Source organism: Falco naumanni, chromosome 11 (assembly GCF_017639655.2).
Source record: "Falco naumanni isolate bFalNau1 chromosome 11, bFalNau1.pat, whole genome shotgun sequence".
Taxonomy (NCBI): domain Eukaryota; kingdom Metazoa; phylum Chordata; class Aves; order Falconiformes; family Falconidae; genus Falco; species Falco naumanni.
The window spans coordinates 10,403,651-10,422,533 of record NC_054064.1 but is presented as its reverse complement, the minus strand read 5'-3'; the positions used below and the strand labels follow the sequence as shown (position 1 = coordinate 10,422,533).

The following is an 18,883-nucleotide window of genomic DNA, read 5'->3' as shown; positions in this document are numbered from 1 at the left end:
GCAACAGCATGTGGCTGCATAAAAGACACAGGCAAATTAACACCTGGATTTAGATGGAACAATAAAAATCACATAAAGTTAGAGACCAAAATACTGTCAGCCTTAATCAATTACCTTCTTAAACGGCCCAAGAAGGAACTGCCTTAAAGGCTTAAAAATACCACCTATTTTGCTATCCTAACTGGACCTTCTAATTTGTGATGTTGCACTACATTGAAATAGTGCTAAATGACATCGCTTATAATCCATCCCGCAAAAAACCAAGAACAAGCGTTCGGACCTTAGCATTTCATTAACATTTGCCTCCAAAGATCTGTCTCAATTCTGAGCTCTGCAGCTTTGACGTGCTTCAAAAATGCTCTTTGCCTCGCATTTTCATGCAAAACCTGAAAAATGCAACACAGTCTCGTAATAAAGCCTGCCACAACGAGATACCCTCTGGCTGGATTCAAACACTAACAGCTATATACTGAAAGAAACCCAACAGAAGCCCCAAAACAAACCCACAACTGCCAGAAGGAAGGGAGGTGGACCGTTAAAATAGCAGCTCTGGAACAAAGTCCGCACATTGAAACAACAGTCCTTAAAGAGCATTCAAAAAAAAAAAAAAAAAAAAAAAAAAAAAAAAAAAAAAAAAAAAGGCCTTGACTATAATGACAAGGTACAGAATTTAGAAAAACAAAACAAAACTATCATAAGGGAGAATTTGCTCTGGCTTAGCTAAGTCATAATAAGTAGCATGAGCACGCTGTATGGGAGACTCGGCTTTGAGGCATGCTCCTGTGGATGCTTCTAGGGTAATAATCAAGCTATCCTACTTTCCAGGCCCAGAAAAAGGTATGACCATGATGCCAAGTTCCATATAAGCAAGTACTCCAGGCAGAAAACTTGTTTCTACAAATAATGAACTGTGTATCTTACTCCACCAAGAGCAAACGACCAAGTAGTAAGATGTAACATGGCCTAATGACAGTGGTATAAACTCAACAACTGAACAGAGAAGGAAATCTGGGCTCTGTCATCTCAGATTAGTTACATAAATGACTCAGCTGATCATTAAATACTTTAATTGTAACTTTGATTTAGTTACTGTATCATGAATTGAGAAGTGTTAGAGAGATTCAAAATTTTGTTACAACTCTTATTCAAAGACAACGGGATGGCTACCCAGGTGATTATTTTGGCAAATGTGGATACACTTGCAGGGAGAAGAATGGATGTTGAAGTGACCTGCTGGTTCCCGATCTGTCACATGCTCATTTACGCTGGGTCATAGGACCTTTATAGTGCCTTACGTAGTTGGGAATACATTACAACGTGACATAATAGCAAAGTTAATTTTTCCCCATTTAAAAAAAAAATTGATGATGAACTGTCAGTTGAAGATGCAGCTATTATGTATTCAGTAGATGTTTGGAGATAATTTCTAGATGGAAATATGTAGACAACATTGTTTAACATATAAGCTATGTGAAGTGTGTGATATTTGATTGTTCAGAACAATTAGGACAAAGTATAAAAATCCGTAGCTTAGGTTCAGCCGGTATCATTGAGCAATGCCCTATGAAACTTTCGTTAATAGATATTACACATAAATCTTAAGACCTGAAAAATACAAATAAATCTAAGCACTTATATAGGGTTCAAGCAGAAAGCGGACATCCAATTCAAAGAACACAAATGAAGTTTCCTAGATGTTTTTATTTGGGGTCATATTTCCAAGTGGAAGTGACTCCCGAACCATTCGTAAAGGATCTGAGCCCTAGCGCACACTGTACAGGGCAGAGGAGTTTCTCAAGGGACACCCACAGGGCTAGCAAAGAAACTTGTACCATTCAGCTTTAGGTCAAGAAAGGTCTAGCAAGTCATCTTAAGAATCCATACCAAAATTTTTTACGGTGCTCAAGCTTTTGTAAGTAAAGCTCCCTGGATGTCTAAAGCTCCATTTCAACGTATGCTCAGAAATACTTCAGATTCTCACACTTGGCACTCCTCCATTTAAACCACTCAAGGACCTGATAGGCATGCCACAAGCACACTTAGCACATTGACATTTTACACGGAACAGTGACTTCAGACACATTCATTCCGTAACAAAGCTAGATAGCTCCAGGTCTCTCTCCCTCTTTTGTTCAGTAGCATCCTGAGCAACACAGCAACACCTAACTTCCAGATGCATGACTGGTTATACAACATCCACTTAGTTTCTCGAATTTGCAGTTCCTAGTCTCAAAATACAGTAAAGCCTACTATAAGGAACAAAACAGGCAGTTCTGCTTTACAATGCAGTGCAATGGCAAGATACCTTGGCACCAATGTACGTGATTTACAATTGCTGAGAAAACAAGCGCAATATTGTTCAGCCTAACACATTTTCTTGAAAGCAGCATTTGTATTTTTCCTTGGTCTCTATCAGCTTGACTATTTACACTAAAACTCTTCTAAGGGAAAATTAATTTACCTACTATTTGAAACACAACTGAGGCAATGAAATGCCAGCCACTGAAATTGTTGTGTGGACCTTAAATATCAAATACAGTAATAGTTCTCAGGAAACCTGGTTGGATTTCATCCACCCTCATTAAAATAATATAAACACACAAAACCTTCTGGTCTGTCACCCCAGCATAAGGTTGCTGGCCGACTGTTCTAGGGACAGATCCATTTCTCCAGCTCTAGGATTTTTTGAGTTAGTGGTCATGTCCTAGCCCTTAACCCTCATGGACAGAGAGCCTCATGGTTATGTCCGAATTACAGTTACAGATAAATATACTTCACAGGAAAAAAAAAGTTTTACAAATCAAATGAAAACAAAAATCTCTGCCTCCAGCATCAACTATGGAACACTCTTCTAACAGACAATTATCGCCATCTTCCTCATCTCCTCTTGACGGTTAAAAACTGAATAGTATGCACACAGAGTTCACAGAATGCTGCTCAGCCCGCGGAGGGGAGCGGGGGCGCAGGCGGGCTGGTGTTACACTCGCATCGAGAATAATGACGAGCTTATGCACAGACTGCATGAAAATTATGCTCTGCTTCAGAGCCCGTTTCAAACGCTTTCAAAGAGTCTGTTGTTTTGTTGACTCCTCCCTCGCCTACCACTGCTTTCAAATATTTTAATGAGATTAGGACATGACACAAAACTGGTGACATGTGGATAAGTCGTTCTCTCTCTCCTATCTAATATGTATTAATTTTATTTATTTTTTAAAGGTAAATGCTATTCGTCTGTATATTGAGAGACAACATCCAATTCCACCATATGCTTCTGAAAAGTCATTTCAAGTTTTGGCACTGCATCACAGTCTTAATTCCTCATGGTGAAGTAAAAAAGTTCTCATGGACTTACCTACTTACACAGAAGCACATCAATTATCTGAAGTCTTTTATTTTAAATACGTGCACACACCACGTTCATTGCTTCTGCCCCAACATGTTTCTTCTCCAATGGCCCCTCTTTAAGGTGTCGGAAACAGTATTTCCCTACATTCACACTACACATACACACTAATCCCTTCATTAAGGTTAAACAACCTCTCAGTTAAAATAATAAAATCACTGAAACTATATCATACTCAAAGGATTTTAAAGGCAATTAGGAGCAACATTCTTTAACTAGTTAATGCTCAAGATCTGATACTGACCACAACATAGAGGTGTTGAACCAGTCCTCCAATTCTTCCAAAATTAAGCCTGCTTGTACTGGGCTAATATAGGGATCCCCCTTGTTTTATTAGTCGTTTTCTGTCAGGACTATAGAACGTTATTTGTTTTGACTGAAATGTAATATATTTTCTTTAATTACTGATAGTCTTATAAGTTTACTCAGAGTAATTTTACAATTGAGAGATTGCTGTAAAGCCTGGCAGGTTACACTGGAAAGATGGATGTTACTTTTGTTAATTTGTAGGAAAAACATTATCACTGAAGGCAGAAGCATTCAAAACTTACACAGAATTTCTTACTAGAGCTAAAACTTAGATGTTTGCATACACAGCAGAAATTTGCATTTGAGTTTGCTACAAGTGAAGTGCCTCAACTGAAACCCTTACTAACTGCACAGATTCTTCAAAAGTAGTCCCAAACTCTCCGGTAAGGATATCATCTCAATAGCTAAAAGAGCTGTTGTAGCCACCTGTTTACTGAACAGTTAGAGAAAGAAATGCCAACAGCAGTTCAATCTGCTTATGAGTACAGATGATCGGCGACAGATTCCATTACTAGCAGCAAAAAGTAAAGAGGAAGGAAGGAAGCTTCTGAACTTCAGCAGCTGGGAATACTGCAAGAAACTGGAAGTTAAAGGCAGGAGAGCTTTCTAGCAGTTAGGAAAGGCAACAAAGTAATTTCTACAAGGGTTTACTGCAGTACTATACAGATCTTACTTGCACCCAAGTTTATAGCCACAGGGAGTCACAGCTCATTACCAGTCAGGACTCCCAGAACTCAAAGAAAATAATTCCACAGAACTCCCCAGGCTATCACTCTATTCCTTTCCTTCACATTAAAGTTATGGAAAGTTAAGAAAAAAACCCACAAAGATGACTAAAACCAGCACCACTGTGACTACAATTGTCTTGGAGAAACAAATACTATTTGCAAGCGCACCCAGTCAGAACAAAGCACGCCCTGAGCCTAGAAGAGGCTCCAGTTCAGTACCAACCTATAAAAGCCCACTTTACCCGACACTGGCGGAACAAGCGACTTCTCCCGTATCCTGACATAGGCGCAGAGAGCCAGTTTGTTTGCATCTTAACATCTCAAGCTAAGTTCTTCACATGTTCTAGTTACAGAAACCAGTAGTCCCAAATTCAATTTCATTATACATAAAAGGTCAGACCCACTTTCTAGGCTTCCACCAGATGACACTGGCTTAGACACCAAGTCAATATTTCTGTGTAGAAAAGAAGGCTGATGCCCTGGAGATGTCACATTTACTCAAGAAAGAACAGGTTGAGAGTGTCAGCTTAAAACTCTCTGCATTCCCTCACACTCTGTGTGTAAAAATACTAACATAGTTATCTTCCAGAGCTCTTATTTGATCCATATCAAACAGTAAACTTCCCTACTTAAAACAAACAGAAGTTGACTTGTTATACAGGGGATTATGCTTTGAAGTGAAGCGTGCAGGTAGACATGCAGGTTTCTAAAAGTCATGCTGCACAATTTGCAACACAAACTGCTGGGTAACTAGATAGCCAGAGCTACCACCACTAGCCTACTTGTTTCCAAAACATCATCAGTCCAGGCAAACAGAAGGTGCCACAGGTATTAAACCAGGATTTCTGAGGAAGATGTCCCATTATAAACAATTCCAGGTCCAGAATAATGAAATCATGCCTTCCCAATAAAAATTCATTAAATAAGTCAGTTCTTCCTAAGAGAAAGTTAAGTGTGCCAATTAAGCAAAAACCCTGTTACAGGGAAGAACTGCCAGCAGCACAAGTTATTTTAGCTGACATTACTTCAGAAAAAGCCCACCATTCACCATCTGTTCTGGCACAAATTCTGAATGCTAAGAAAGTTTCCAACATCACTGATGAAAAGAAAGCAGTCAAGATGCAGAAGTTTTTGTTTTGCTGTTAAAAAGAACAAGCATCTAAGACAACTCACATTTCAGCAAGAACAAACACAAAACAGAACTTTTGCACATTTCATAAAAATAATTACACAGAACTACAGTAAGGAAGAGTGCAAGTGGAAGACACATAGGGAATATAATATGAAATAAGTAAAAGTTTCTTACACATTTTATGTGAGAAGCAGGCGGGCAACTCCAGACAGTGGGTTATGGTTTACACTCCAGGTAATAAGCACAGATCTACAAAGTTTTTTTTCCAGTTGGTAACAAGATCAAAACTTTCGGAAGCTAATGACTCCACCAACCTTTTGAACAGAAGACTAACCAACCAACTGTTTCATTCACAGAAAACAAAGGACAATGCACACAGGGAAGCCAAAGGAATCAATGTAGCACAGAGAACAAAAGTTGGGGTAGACGGTATTACTAACAATGTTAAATACTCAGGTGAACCACCACACTAGAGTAAACAATCTCTTACAACATGGAAACTAGAGCAAAAATAAGATAGATATGAAAAAGTGATAAAGAATGAAGATAAATTAAAATACATAATTCATCCATCTCAAGGCAATATTTATAATTTCAGAAGCAGTAAGAAATTCTTATTGCCTTTCTACAAACCATTGGTGAGATCTCACTTAGAATTCTAACTCCATGAAATTTTACTTCTCCATGCTCGAAAAAAAGATGAATCTTAACTGGAATAGCTAGAGAAAAAGACTCACATGGGAATTGAAAGCTTATTTCACATTAAGACTTGTTTAGCCAAGCAAAACAAAAAGTTTTAAGAGAATATGACTGCTCTCTATAAATACAGTAATGGAAACAAACACCACAGAAGAAACCCAGGAGCCACCTAAGCTCCTACCAAGGAGAACGACGGCACAAAAATGAACCTTTCATATTTCACCATTCCTCTGGAAATCAGAGGTCTGAAGTTTGAAGACAGCTTCTAACAAAGAGCTACCTAACACTTCAATTCCTTTGAAACGGTTGATGAGTTCACAAAAGGGATTATACCAATGCTATGAGGACAGCAGACACCACCATGTAGGTAGAATGCAATTCCGTTGCTATCCTCCATATTCCTATGATTTAGACAATGAGTATAACGTACTTTGCCATTACACCTCTAGGGGACGAAAACTTCCCCATTTCCTTCCTAGTTTTGTCAAGCATAGAAAATCAGAACAAACCACAAAAAACCCTGAATAAAGGCATAATTTGAAGTTCGCTAACTGGTAGTAGATTAAGCATTCCATATAAAACAACAATCTGAAGATTATGGGCTAGAACTATGCGGTCCATCACCATAACAAAGTTTAGACAAAAACAGATTAACATTTCTGTGCCACATAATTAATATTCATTTCTCCCACATCTGAAACACAAAATCAGTATGTCACTGCAATTTATGAATGAGCTAAACATTTAGGGCACCTTTTTAATAGTCTGGAAAATAAGGCTCAAAAAAAATCCCTTACAAGTTCGTTCTTAGAAAAATACTAAATGACAGATGGAGTCTTAATATTTCTCATGACACCAGATGATGCTTCATGTGCAGTCATGCAATACATCTTAAATAGTTATTTCAAAAACTTCTAGTTTATATTACAAAAAGATTTACTGGTAATGTAATATCAGTTATTTTCTTTCTTAATGGAAGAAACCAGTAAAGTTAACAGTTGGACTTGATGATCTTACAGGTCTTTTCCAACATAAATGATTCTATGATTCTGTAATAACTCTACCTCAAAACTCTAGATAGTATGCTAAATACATGATCTAGGAATCTTAGAATAAAAACCACTTAATTATTTTTAAATAATCTTAAAAAAATTTTAGAGTTACTGTGCATCCCTTCCCTTTTAGATTATGTATACTGACAAGCTTGACACATTTCAACATTTCTACTTTACTGTAATCTTGCTGCCTTTTATTTTTTTTTCCCCCTTCCTTTTTTCTTTTTCCTCCCCCACAGGGCAACTTAAACAGAATCTGTTTACTAAGTCATTTCAAGTCACTACAACTTGAAACAGATACATTACACAATAGAAACCTGGGTTTGGTATAACACCACCTCATAAAGCAGTCCTAGATTTGTGCAAAGTCCAAACCCAAAACCAAATCTTTGGACATAATGGTTTATTTTCTTCTCCTTCACCCAATCTATTACTGAATTAATCTAGAAACAACACTGTTTAGAACCAAGTAGATTCCCTTCCTTAAAAGTCTTTTTTTTTTCTTTTAATTTTTAAGTCCAGAGGAGGTTAGGAATAAAAGACTTGGGCAAGAACTTTTATCAAACAAGAAAAAGCTCTAAGTGTTTTTAAGAAATTTATATTCAAGATATTATTTTATGTTCAAATTAGGAGTGCAAACTAGAAGTAGCGCATGGATTTAGGGGAGTGTTTAGTGCTGTCTATTCATCAGATTTATATAGGTATGCAGATGGCAAAAACCTTAACAAGGGCCCTACATTAGTTTTGTAGCATCTGTCCTACTTACCAGCAGATCAAAACAGCATTTGTTTGAGAGAATTCAACCCACTTCCACAAAAGCAGAAAAAACATTGGTCAAAAAAAGAAAAGGAAGTCTGTTTGAGGGTCAGTCTCTCTCATCTGTGTGTACATCAATCCCCACTGACAGCATTGCACAGTCATACAAAAGCAGTCCATCTCACTAAGCTAAGAAGCTTCAACAGTAATGCAGAGGTCAAATCCTTCCACCACTGAACAGATTTATTGTTACTAAATGAAGAGTAGGAAATAGAGTGATACTCCAAAACCTGGTGTTATTACTTCAGTTCTGTGAGTATACTTTTATCCCTTATGATTATGATAGATGTCCTCCACAGACATGCAGAAGGCTAGCAAAAATATGGGTATCTCACTATAGTTGAGCACAAAAAGGCTGCGCCTCCACAAGAACCACCTGCCAGCAAAGCCTTCCTAGCACACCTTTCTACTGCAGACAAATCCCTTGAGCAAAGATTTCTCAAAATGTGCAGAGCAAATTAAAACACATTTTATCTTTTCACAGAGAAGAACTTTCATCAATTCTTTTACCCAACCAAAGTGACTTCTCAGAACCTAGGCCAAGCTGACAAGATATATAGACAGACAGAAATATAGATATACAGGTACATTCATTTCTACAAAACCTGTTTAAGAAAAGCCTTTTTAGCTTACCGTTACAGACTTCAGAGTCATTCCATGATAGGTGCCCATGGTATCAATTTTAAAGCCTTCCGTCTCTGCAAAGGAAAAAAAGTCTCTTGTAAATCATTACGAACAGAGGGAAGTCATGTCTAAATGGACAACATTGGAAACACCTCTGAAATTATTTTTGCAAAGAACGCGTCTTGTTATTGGTAGAGGTTTAGGTCCTGTTCACAACACAAAACCTGGTTAGTAATTAGGAAATCTGTTTTCTTTAGACAGAGGCCCATTTGGTATTTCTGCTTTCTATAATCAGAGTAAGCTTTTCCAGCTGCATGGAATCATTCAAACCACTCCAGAGAAAGGATACGAATTTAAATCTTTACGAGAATGTGTTACAACAGGCATGCAGTCTCACAAATTCTCTTCACTACAAAATGGAGAATTGCTTCATATTCCCAGAATGCATTGTAACGCACACATTCAACTTGTAGGTGCATTAGTGGAATAATATACTTAAGAAATCTGTTTACATGCTGACTATAAAACTGTGGCCACTTAACATGATAAATTCACTTCTGGAGTGCAGAAGAGCAACACTGTCATTGTCATATGATACAGAGGGTAAAATCTGCATAAATTCACACTACCAGATCAAAGGTGATAAAAACAGTTGGTTTGGGGTTTGGTGGTTGGTTGTCGGCGGTTTTTTTAGTCGTTTTAATCAGACTGAATTTATGCTGAGCAAGTGCCAGAAGCCTGCAAGTGCTCAGTGACTAAACCTGCTGCCACTAGGCTGTTTGCTTTTGAATCCTCCTCCTCTGTCCTCCTTTTCTCAGCACTCTTAAGATCATAAGTCGGCTCCTGCCATCAGGACTCACCAAACCCCCTGTTTTTCCTTCTGTAAATCCAGTAGCCTCATGCATGTACTGCCAGCTAACCCCATCAACTAACCACCCTGTTGCAGCACTCTCAAAACTAGCCGGCTGCAACAAGGCTCCTACCACCCCGTACCAGGTTAACTTCAATAGGTAGCTCCCGCGCCTTGCCCCGGCACAGCCACCAGTCCCCCACAAGGTTTCAACAGTTTATCTGCTGTTCGTGATGTTTCTTCATCCTCTTCAGGCCAGTCCCTCTGCTTCTCACCTCTGCTGCATCCTTCTCCTTGTCTCTCCTACATTTGGGGCACTCTCTCTGCTTCCTCCAGGTCTCTCTCCATCCAGTGCTCCTCTTCCATACCCCTTAGAGCTATTTAACTACTTAGCAGGAACCAGCCACAGCTGCACCTTATCCACATCAGCCAGCCCACCGCCCCTGAAGCCAGCCCACAGCTGTGTATTATCAACATTAATTAACCTGCCCTCATTCCTTTCTTATACACCAACCAATGAATTCATACTTAAAATGGCATGATAATCACCAATCAAACCATGACAAGCAAGCATTTGTCTATACCTAAGCAAGGTTTGAGCTATTTCCACTAGACTTGGGTAAAGGTAACTGATTACTGTACAGGAACAGCTATTCAGAATTGGAAGATTTTTGCCATTTTTTACACCACCTTCATACAATGCATCAGCACAAAAACATAATAGACCAGAAATAATGCAGAATCAGAGTAATGCTCATATCTGAACCTACAAAAAGTCCAAGAAAAATATTAGATTTTCAAGACTGTTAAAGCTTCTTGCTCTTATCATGAGTAAATTAACTTAAATTGAAACCCAGACAACCTTGAAAACAATGCAGATGCTCTGGGAAGCATCTATGGTTGCTCATCTTTTCTTCCTTAGATGAGGAAGATTATCAGACACTTGTAGGAAATGAGGCAGAAAAGTTTCCCTGATTTAATAACTCTCCAGTGCCTGAAAAAGACATCCTAGAGTTGAAAACTGATCATACTCCTCACCACAGAGATAGGTATCTACTTTCTGAACACTGGTTTTGGTTGTCCCTTCCCCTCCTTGCCCCCTTGATTATGCTACCAGACCTAAGAACAGCTGCCGAGTGGAGAGGCCGGTGTTACTACGTTTTGTTTTACACAGTCACCTCAGCTCCAGTCCTCCTTCATCTTGGCTTCTCAAGGCCCCCCCCTCCCCTTCTGCCGGATTTAACATTTCTGAACTACACAGAGTTGATTCTGAAAAAGCAAAATGCAAGTACCGACACAAATCCAGCCTTCTCTACTAAAAAAAGAAGCCTAGCTTCCCTTTATAAATTGGTATTGCCTTGCCACCTTTCCCCACAACCTGAAGATGCAATTATGCATTAAGTCTTAGCTCAGGGCTCATACAGCTGAACATGAGGGAAGCTGCATCTGGCCAACACTTTCATGGATAACAGTTTCCTCTGCAACTATATAGGTCACTGTTTCTGGGCAAGGAGCGTATTAATATTTCAGGTGATGCCTGGAGCCTTGCAGAATATTTGGTAGAGCTCCCCTAAGTTGAAGAGATGCTTTTGCTGACATGGAGTGACATCAATCAGCGGCATCTAATCCAGGCTGACAGTTGTTTGTGAATTTCAGAAGGTCACCAACAGAGGAACCTTTTCCCCTTTCCAGAATGACCTATCACAGGCTTTTCTTGCCTACAACATGGAGAATTTTCAACTATTTCAACCAGACATGCCTCCCAAACTCCAAAGAATACAGACACCCAGAAGAAGACCAGGAAAACAGCATCCCCCGCCATGCCTGGCCTGCCACGTTTTCTTTCCTCAGCAGAAATCCTGGTTCTATAATTAGTTCTACATGTTCCTTCCTTGTTGCAGTTATTTCTTTCCACTGGGCTTTTTCTACTTTTTCCCCTGAATAAAGCTTTGCATTCCTTCTCAATTAATTAAAAACACCCTAACCCAAGTCTCCATCAGCAGTGCAAAGGGAATAAAGGCCGACAGAGCCAGCAGCACAGCGACAAATAAATCAAAGAGGAGAGAGGCACCCGGCTGGGAACAAGCTCCTGCTCAACCACCAATGGTTTCATCTTTTGCACAGATCTCCTCACATCTCTCATAAAAAATGTCCTGGTTCCTTTAATGAGCCACAAGAGCTGCTAACCAGAGCTCTGGCTCTGACCAGCCCCCCGGTCCCAGCACCGTGCTGAGCCTCCCGGCTGGCAGAGACAGCATCGCCAGGGTGCGAAGGAGCCAGCCAAGCCTCCAGCCTTCCCCGGGCGCGCCGGCCTCCCGCACCGCCCCAGCAGCTGCGCAGGCCCTCCAGCGCTACCCAACAGCTACTCACGGAGTAAACAAAACAGTTCTGACAATCTGGAAGTAATGGCAGCGCACTTTTTCATACTGACTGTAGCGGGTTGACCCAAGGCTGGACGCCAGGTGCCCACCAAGCCGCTCTGTCACTGCCCACCTCAGCTGGGCAGGGGAGAGGAAATACAGGGAAAGGCTCCTGGGTCGGGGTAAGGGCAGGGAGACACTCGGCAATTACTGTCGCGGGCAAAACAGGCTCGACTTGTGGAAATCAGTTTAATTTATTATCATGCAAATCAGAGTAGGATAATGAGAAATAAAGCCAAAAATTATCTTCTTCCCCCCTCCTTTTTCCCAGGCCCAACTTCACTCCCAGTTTCTCCACCTCCTCCCCCCCAGCAGCACGGGATGGGGACAGGGCTGCGGTCAGTCCATCACACCCCGCCTCTGCTGCTCCTTCCTCCTCACGCTTCCCTTGCCCCAGCGTGGGGTCCCTCCTGTGGGAGACAGTTCTCCACAAACCTAACAGGAGTCCTTCCCATGGGCTGTGGTTCCTCCCGTGCCGCTCCAGTGTGGGTCCCTCCCATGGGGTCCCAAGCGCTGCCAGCCACCCTGCCCCAGCACGGGCTGCCCACAGGTCACGGCTCCTTCGGGCACCCCCTGCCCCGGCAGGGCTGCAGGTGCCGTCTGCTCCTCTGGGCTCCACGGGCTGGTGGCACAGCCTGCCTCACCACGGGCTTCCCATGGGCTGCAGGGGAATCTCTGCTCTCACCTGGAGCTGCTCCTGCCTCCTCCTGCCCTGCCCTGCCCTGGGGGGAGGCAGGACCAATGCTGCTCTTGCATATTCTCACTCCTCTCTTCCACTTTGATTTTTTGTGCAGGTTTTTTTCCCCCCTTCTTAAATACACTATCCCAGAGGTGCTGCCAGCTGGCACCGATTGGCTTGGCCATGGCCAGCAGCAGGTCCACCGGGCATGGGGGAAGCTTCCATGTAAACCCAATACCTTGATGTAACTCTAATAGATGCTAAATGGCCAAAGTAGAACATAGGTAGCCCACTCACATTCCTGCTAACAGTTACTGTAGCCACGACAAGGTCTGCTGCAGACCCATGGTCTGCTACCTGCAGGTAGAGTGGGATAAGCAAAAGCAGTCACCTCCCAAACTGCCCGCCAGCTCTCAAAATTCCTGCCTAAAACTCTCAAGCAACTGGTGAATGAGAGTTAAGCATTGCCACCTTGCAGATAACCACAGCAACCCTCCTTTAACTGGTAACAGCACAGCCTTTTCTCAGAATACAGCTTTTTTGACCTGATCCTCTCACACTCACCACGTGATATTCTACTAGTCAGCCACTCACTTTTCTTACAGAAATAAGCACCGCTACAAGTGAGAGCCCTGCCACTTGCACTTTTGTGCCTTTTTATAAGGTTTCAACAGCTTGTACGCTTGGCCACACACAGTAGTACCTTCAGCTCCACTCACTGTACACAGCCTGTGCAAAGCAGAGAACAAATGCTTCCAAGTCAGGGACTCCACCGTTACAGCTGCAGTCCCACTTCAACGAATGCAGAAGGTGTTAGCCAGGTTAATGCGGCTGGTTGTAAATTACATTCGAGGACCAGGCTAGAAAGTAGAGAGGCACTTCTTCCAGAGCATTCTCTGAGGGCAGTGGCTGACCCCCATGCAGCTGCTCAAAACCACACATGGGACACAAGAGGAACCACAAGCCAAAGTAAAGAGGACTCCAGAGCAACTTGGAGCACCACGGGACATGCCCCCAACACACATCAGCATAAACACTGTACCAAACCCTCTGACTAAGAAAAACAAAAGCAGCATGTTTCTCCCCACCCTCCCACATTGGCTTGAATCTGTACTGCTGACTCATGCACCAGCACAGACATGAAATATTAATGCCTGGACAAGAATTAGTTTGTAACTCCAGTTTCAAAATCACAGCCTCACTGATGGTAATAGAAGTAGCAGTTAAAGTTACAAGCCATCTACTAAGTGTATTCAAGAATAAGAGAGCCCTTTACATAAAAGCATCATGATAGCAAGACTTTGCAGCCTTATTTTTAAAACTGGAATTAGATGCAGAACAACTGATAAAAACCCCAAACTTACTTGAAAGTCTTCAATACACTGGGATTTTTCAGTAAAATTATAGCAAAGTTATCATACACATTTCCTTTAGGCAAAAAGCAGTCCATACTAAATACTCTAAACTTTTAACACTAAGGAGTAAAGAATGCAAGCAAAGCTCAGCCTTAGTGTATTGTCACAAACTATATCCCAACTTTTTCTGTTTGCCAGATATAATCAGTTTCATAAACACATAAGCATTGTTAAAAACACCAACATCAACAAATGCCTTAAAAGCCACATCCTGAGAGACTAAACACAATAACTAGTACTGAATAATCAATCTAATGCTTCAAAACCACTATCATCAGTTAACATTAAGACTATCCTTTCTTCTCCAGTCATTGCATGTATTATGATCACAATTTCACAGTTCAATGACCCAAAGACTGTCAAAGAATCACATACTTTTCCAGTGTGGTTCATCACTAGTTAGCATCACCATGCATCAATCTGAGCACCTTCTCTCATTTGAAAGAATTAGACCTGGAAATTAAAATATGCACCCTAATGCATCAGCTTGTTGGGCTGATTATAGATCACCATTTGCTTATATTTCCATTTCCCTGCATGAGAGTATTAATGTTCAAGGTGCCTTCCATCTGCCTAAAGCCCACTGCTCTATGTCCATCTAGGTCACTCTGCATTCTGGTTCTGCACCTGCTGCAGCTCTAGCTACGCAATCCGGGTGCAAACATGAGCACTGATCCATTACCAAAAGAATAATAGCTTTAAAAAGACTCAAATTAACCTGAATTTTTGGAAGGAAGTCTAGGCAAATAGAACAAAGAAGCATGTCTCTGAATCACTGAAGAGCTCAAGTTAGACTTTCTTTGAATTGTGGATGAATAAGATTGAATAACCACTTTTTTTTCAGCTGTATACTCTTCAAACCCCAGATAGCAACAGCTCTGCAGACTGCCTGGAAATGATTCACTACCCCACTTCACACCCATGGTAATTAAATCACTGACACCAAATTTCATTCTACAGAAGTTTACTGAACACTCCATTTCAGTACTATACCCTAACAAGTTAAGAAGTTTCACGCCTAAATTTCCAAGCTACACTAATTAGTTTACAACATTCTCTGCACAGTTCATATATAACAGTTCAGTAATCATCTTACAAGTAATTAACACCAAGTTTTTAAAAGTTTCTCACAGTACTAATAAAAAAAAAAACCCAACAGTACGAATTTGTGTGTGTTTTCCAGTACTGAAGTGAAAGCACGGTACCAAAAGTTATCAGACGACCTGCTCACACTAAGCCAGAAAATAGAGATAGACTGCAATCTTTTTACAAATGTGACTCTTACACATATTCTCTGCTAGGAAAAAAAGCAGAATCCTATAACTGCAAAAATTAATGCAATAAATAAAAGTCTAACAAGACAGTCAACTTTCAGAACTCTGGATCTCCTGCTACCAGTTCTCCTGTTCTCCTTGTGTAAACAGAAATCACACAATTAAAAGAATATTACTATGATAAATGCTTTACAAAGAAGCTCTCTTAATGCATAGGAGAGGGGGGGAACAAATGTATGGTTCAGAGTCACCTCAAGTTTAAAAACTTCATAGTCTTCTGCTACCTAGACTTAACACTTATGACTGACTGAAGCTAGGCATTTTTCTGAAAAACCGCAGCTATATTTGAAAATTCAACATAATTACAAGAATAATTCAAACACAAAATGACAACAGCAGGAAGTCAACAGCAAGCTTTCCTGAAGGAAGCACCTGGACAAGGTAAACAATACTCTTTACCATTACAAACTGAAATCACATGTCTGTACAGCAAAACCCTTCCCAATTTACACTACACAGGACTAAAAATTGTTGAGGTTTTGTGTGGTGGGTTTTTTTTTTTATTGGGTCATTTTTGTATTGGCTTCTGCTGTGTTGAAACCTTGACAACAATAGGCAAACAAGAACAACACTCCTGGAACACAACTTAAAGACCTAACACCTGGAGCAGCACCGAGAAACTTTTCTTTGCTATCTATACTGAGAGATGCACTCAATGGGTCATGAAAATGTTGTATCTTCAAGATTATCATCCCAACACTATTTCACACTCTGGAATTACCAAAGAAACAAGCATGTGAAAAGGACTATCTCAGGTAAAGCCACCCAAAAATCCAGGGGAAAACACCTAGGTATAGTATCCAGAACAATTTAGTACCTAGAATGTCCTATACATCAGCTCAAAGTTTCAGTATACCACCAAAATGCAAACCATAAACATCAGTAAATATGTACTTAAATATCAAACACCGAGGCACATAGGAGAGCACACAAGATACCTTCCTAAGTGTCGAATGACATTTGGGCACTGGATTTTGAAATCCTGAAAAGGATTTAAAAATTATGTTATGTTGCCCAAGGAGATATGACAGACTGCGGTTTGAACAAGATGGCCTGTGGCATGAATAAAATACCACTAGTAAAGGTGTCATTAATAAAGTGTAAAAAAAAAAAAAAGCTAACAGGAGTAATGTGAAGGAAAGGAATAAAACTACAAAAGCAAAGTACAAAATGTTTAGCACAGAACAGAGCCCTGTGTTGTGAAGAGGGGATACAACCCCTGACTGCCAGCATGAAAGGAACAAAACCAACAGGAAGGAAACGGCAGCCAAGGAAAGGCAGTGCGGGGAGTTCGCTGCCTCACCTCAAAACCATTTGAACAGTTCAGCGTGATGGGTGCGCTGCCAAGTAACATGTTCTTCCACTGTAGAAAAATCTAGGACGTACGAGTCCTACTGCAAGAGACATTCTAATACATTTCCTATGGCATATATCACAGAACTTTAAGAACGTCAAAGGAAAGATTTCTCTCTCCTACCTAACCAAAGCCGCAGCAACAAGACACCCATTTGAGAGAAAGCTAACAACTACTGACTCAGGGCTGCATAAGCAGTTCCATTGACTGCAGGTGTAACTGATTATTTGCTCTTCAGGAATAGTACTTTAAAATTACCAACCCCCTCACATTTACTATTAAAGCAATCTAAACCATTCAAGCAGAAAAGCCTGCCCCGTCTGGCATGAAAATTTTAAGCCAACCAACCAGAGAGGCATCCTGATACACTGCATCACAAATAACGATCCATCACAAGAAGCTGAGAAATTTGGCTGCAACTCAGCTGTTTACTTAATGCATCTCATGTTAAAATTCCTAAATTTACCATCTTCACCCTATGAGCTCTGAATTGTGTTTGCTAAGGACAAAACTGTTAATGGAAAGATTCTGTATTAAACCACACAAATATTAAAAGAAAAAACAGTTCATCTTTTCACTGCCTAAACTTTAAATCTTCACAAATACTGTAGCATTATACGAAGCTGCAGACGACAATAAGCCACAATCATCATGCAACTAGCCGAGGAATACTGTGAATCCTTCCTACAGTTTCAATACCTCCAAGGAAAGAGCAAACAGGTGAGACAAAGACAAAAGCTTAGAGACACTGCCTCCCTTGGCTTTGTTTCAATCCTTAGCCAAATTTACTACTATGAATATTGTTACACACAACACGCAGTCCTCCCTTCAACACTCTCTAGCCAACCACATGTACAGTCATATAGGGCAACATATAGAAAGCCTTCAGTGACACAAATCTATAGAGTTCAACTTTATCTCAAGTGTTATCCATCATTACTAATAAACACGGATACAATTGCATAAATACTGCAAGTTATTATACCTAGAACTTAAATAATCTTCCTTTTCCTTCAGACCTCTTTCCCAAAATCCCCAATACTGCAAGACTTCCGTAAACACATGTTATTCCAAGTTCTTACTAGACTAACCATCAAAAAAATAGTCTTAAAAGGAACAAAAAATTCCTTACTTTACTTTTATTGATGACTTTCTGCTTGCAATCTCACTTCCACACTGAGAATTTGAGGGCTACAACTGAATTTTGAAGGCAAATTAAAAATTCTTTAAGGAATGAATTAACTTGTGATATGGTTACAAGTGATGCATAAAGTTCAGTTTTAAGCAAATCACATTACCACTACTGAATGGCATAGGAAAACATTAATGCCTACTTATAGCTTTTAAAACTTACCTGGCACTGTGAGTTTCAGTTAGACTAAAATTTATAGTTTTATAATAGAATACTCCAGAAGCAAATAAGGTATTCTGCTATTTTTTAAAGTTAACTTGTAGCTGAGGAAGGTAACTTGAATATCTCTAGGTCCTCTCCTAAGAAATCTAGATGTTAATTTCTAATTCTACATAATTTCCATAAATGCTGTATCAATACCTTTCATAAGTCAATTTTGTATTTGAAACACATTCTTTCAAACACCTAATTTGTACTTCACATGCTAACCTACACATATAACTTGGTATTACAGCAGTGCTATTCTTATACGTATTTCTTTAAATTCACTGAGAAAACCAAAATACAAAATCAACTCCACATATGACTAAACCAAATACAAGAAACTGGAAAGTAAGGCACATAAACATGTCCAAGAAAGAAGCAGAGTGGTAACAACTACCCAGGCGGAACATAACCATTTCAGGCACTTCATGACCATCACATCACAAAAGAACCTTTCAACTGGAACAACAGCTGGAGTCCATTTCAACACTAACAGAAACCCCAAGACCACGTTCTCAGAATCACATACAAATGGATTTTTCACAATTATTAATTACAGAAACATTTCTTCCCCCCTGACATGCATTTAATTTCTTCTTTGATTTCTGCTCAGAAATTTCTACATTAACCCCACACTGGTTAGCTGCTCAACAAACTCTTCTGGGTTCT

At 40.2% G+C, this 18,883-nt stretch overlaps 1 protein-coding gene across 1 annotated transcript in view; it reads right to left on the bottom strand.

Moving 5' to 3' along the window:
- Positions 1-18,883, bottom strand: part of CDC73 (cell division cycle 73) — a 111,501-nt gene that overhangs the window by 64,727 nt on the left and 27,891 nt on the right. Inside the window, exon 10 of the mRNA XM_040610138.1 lies at positions 8,776-8,840. Within this exon, the coding sequence (XP_040466072.1) occupies positions 8,776-8,840 (65 nt within the window). The remainder of the gene's footprint in view (positions 1-8,775; positions 8,841-18,883) is intronic.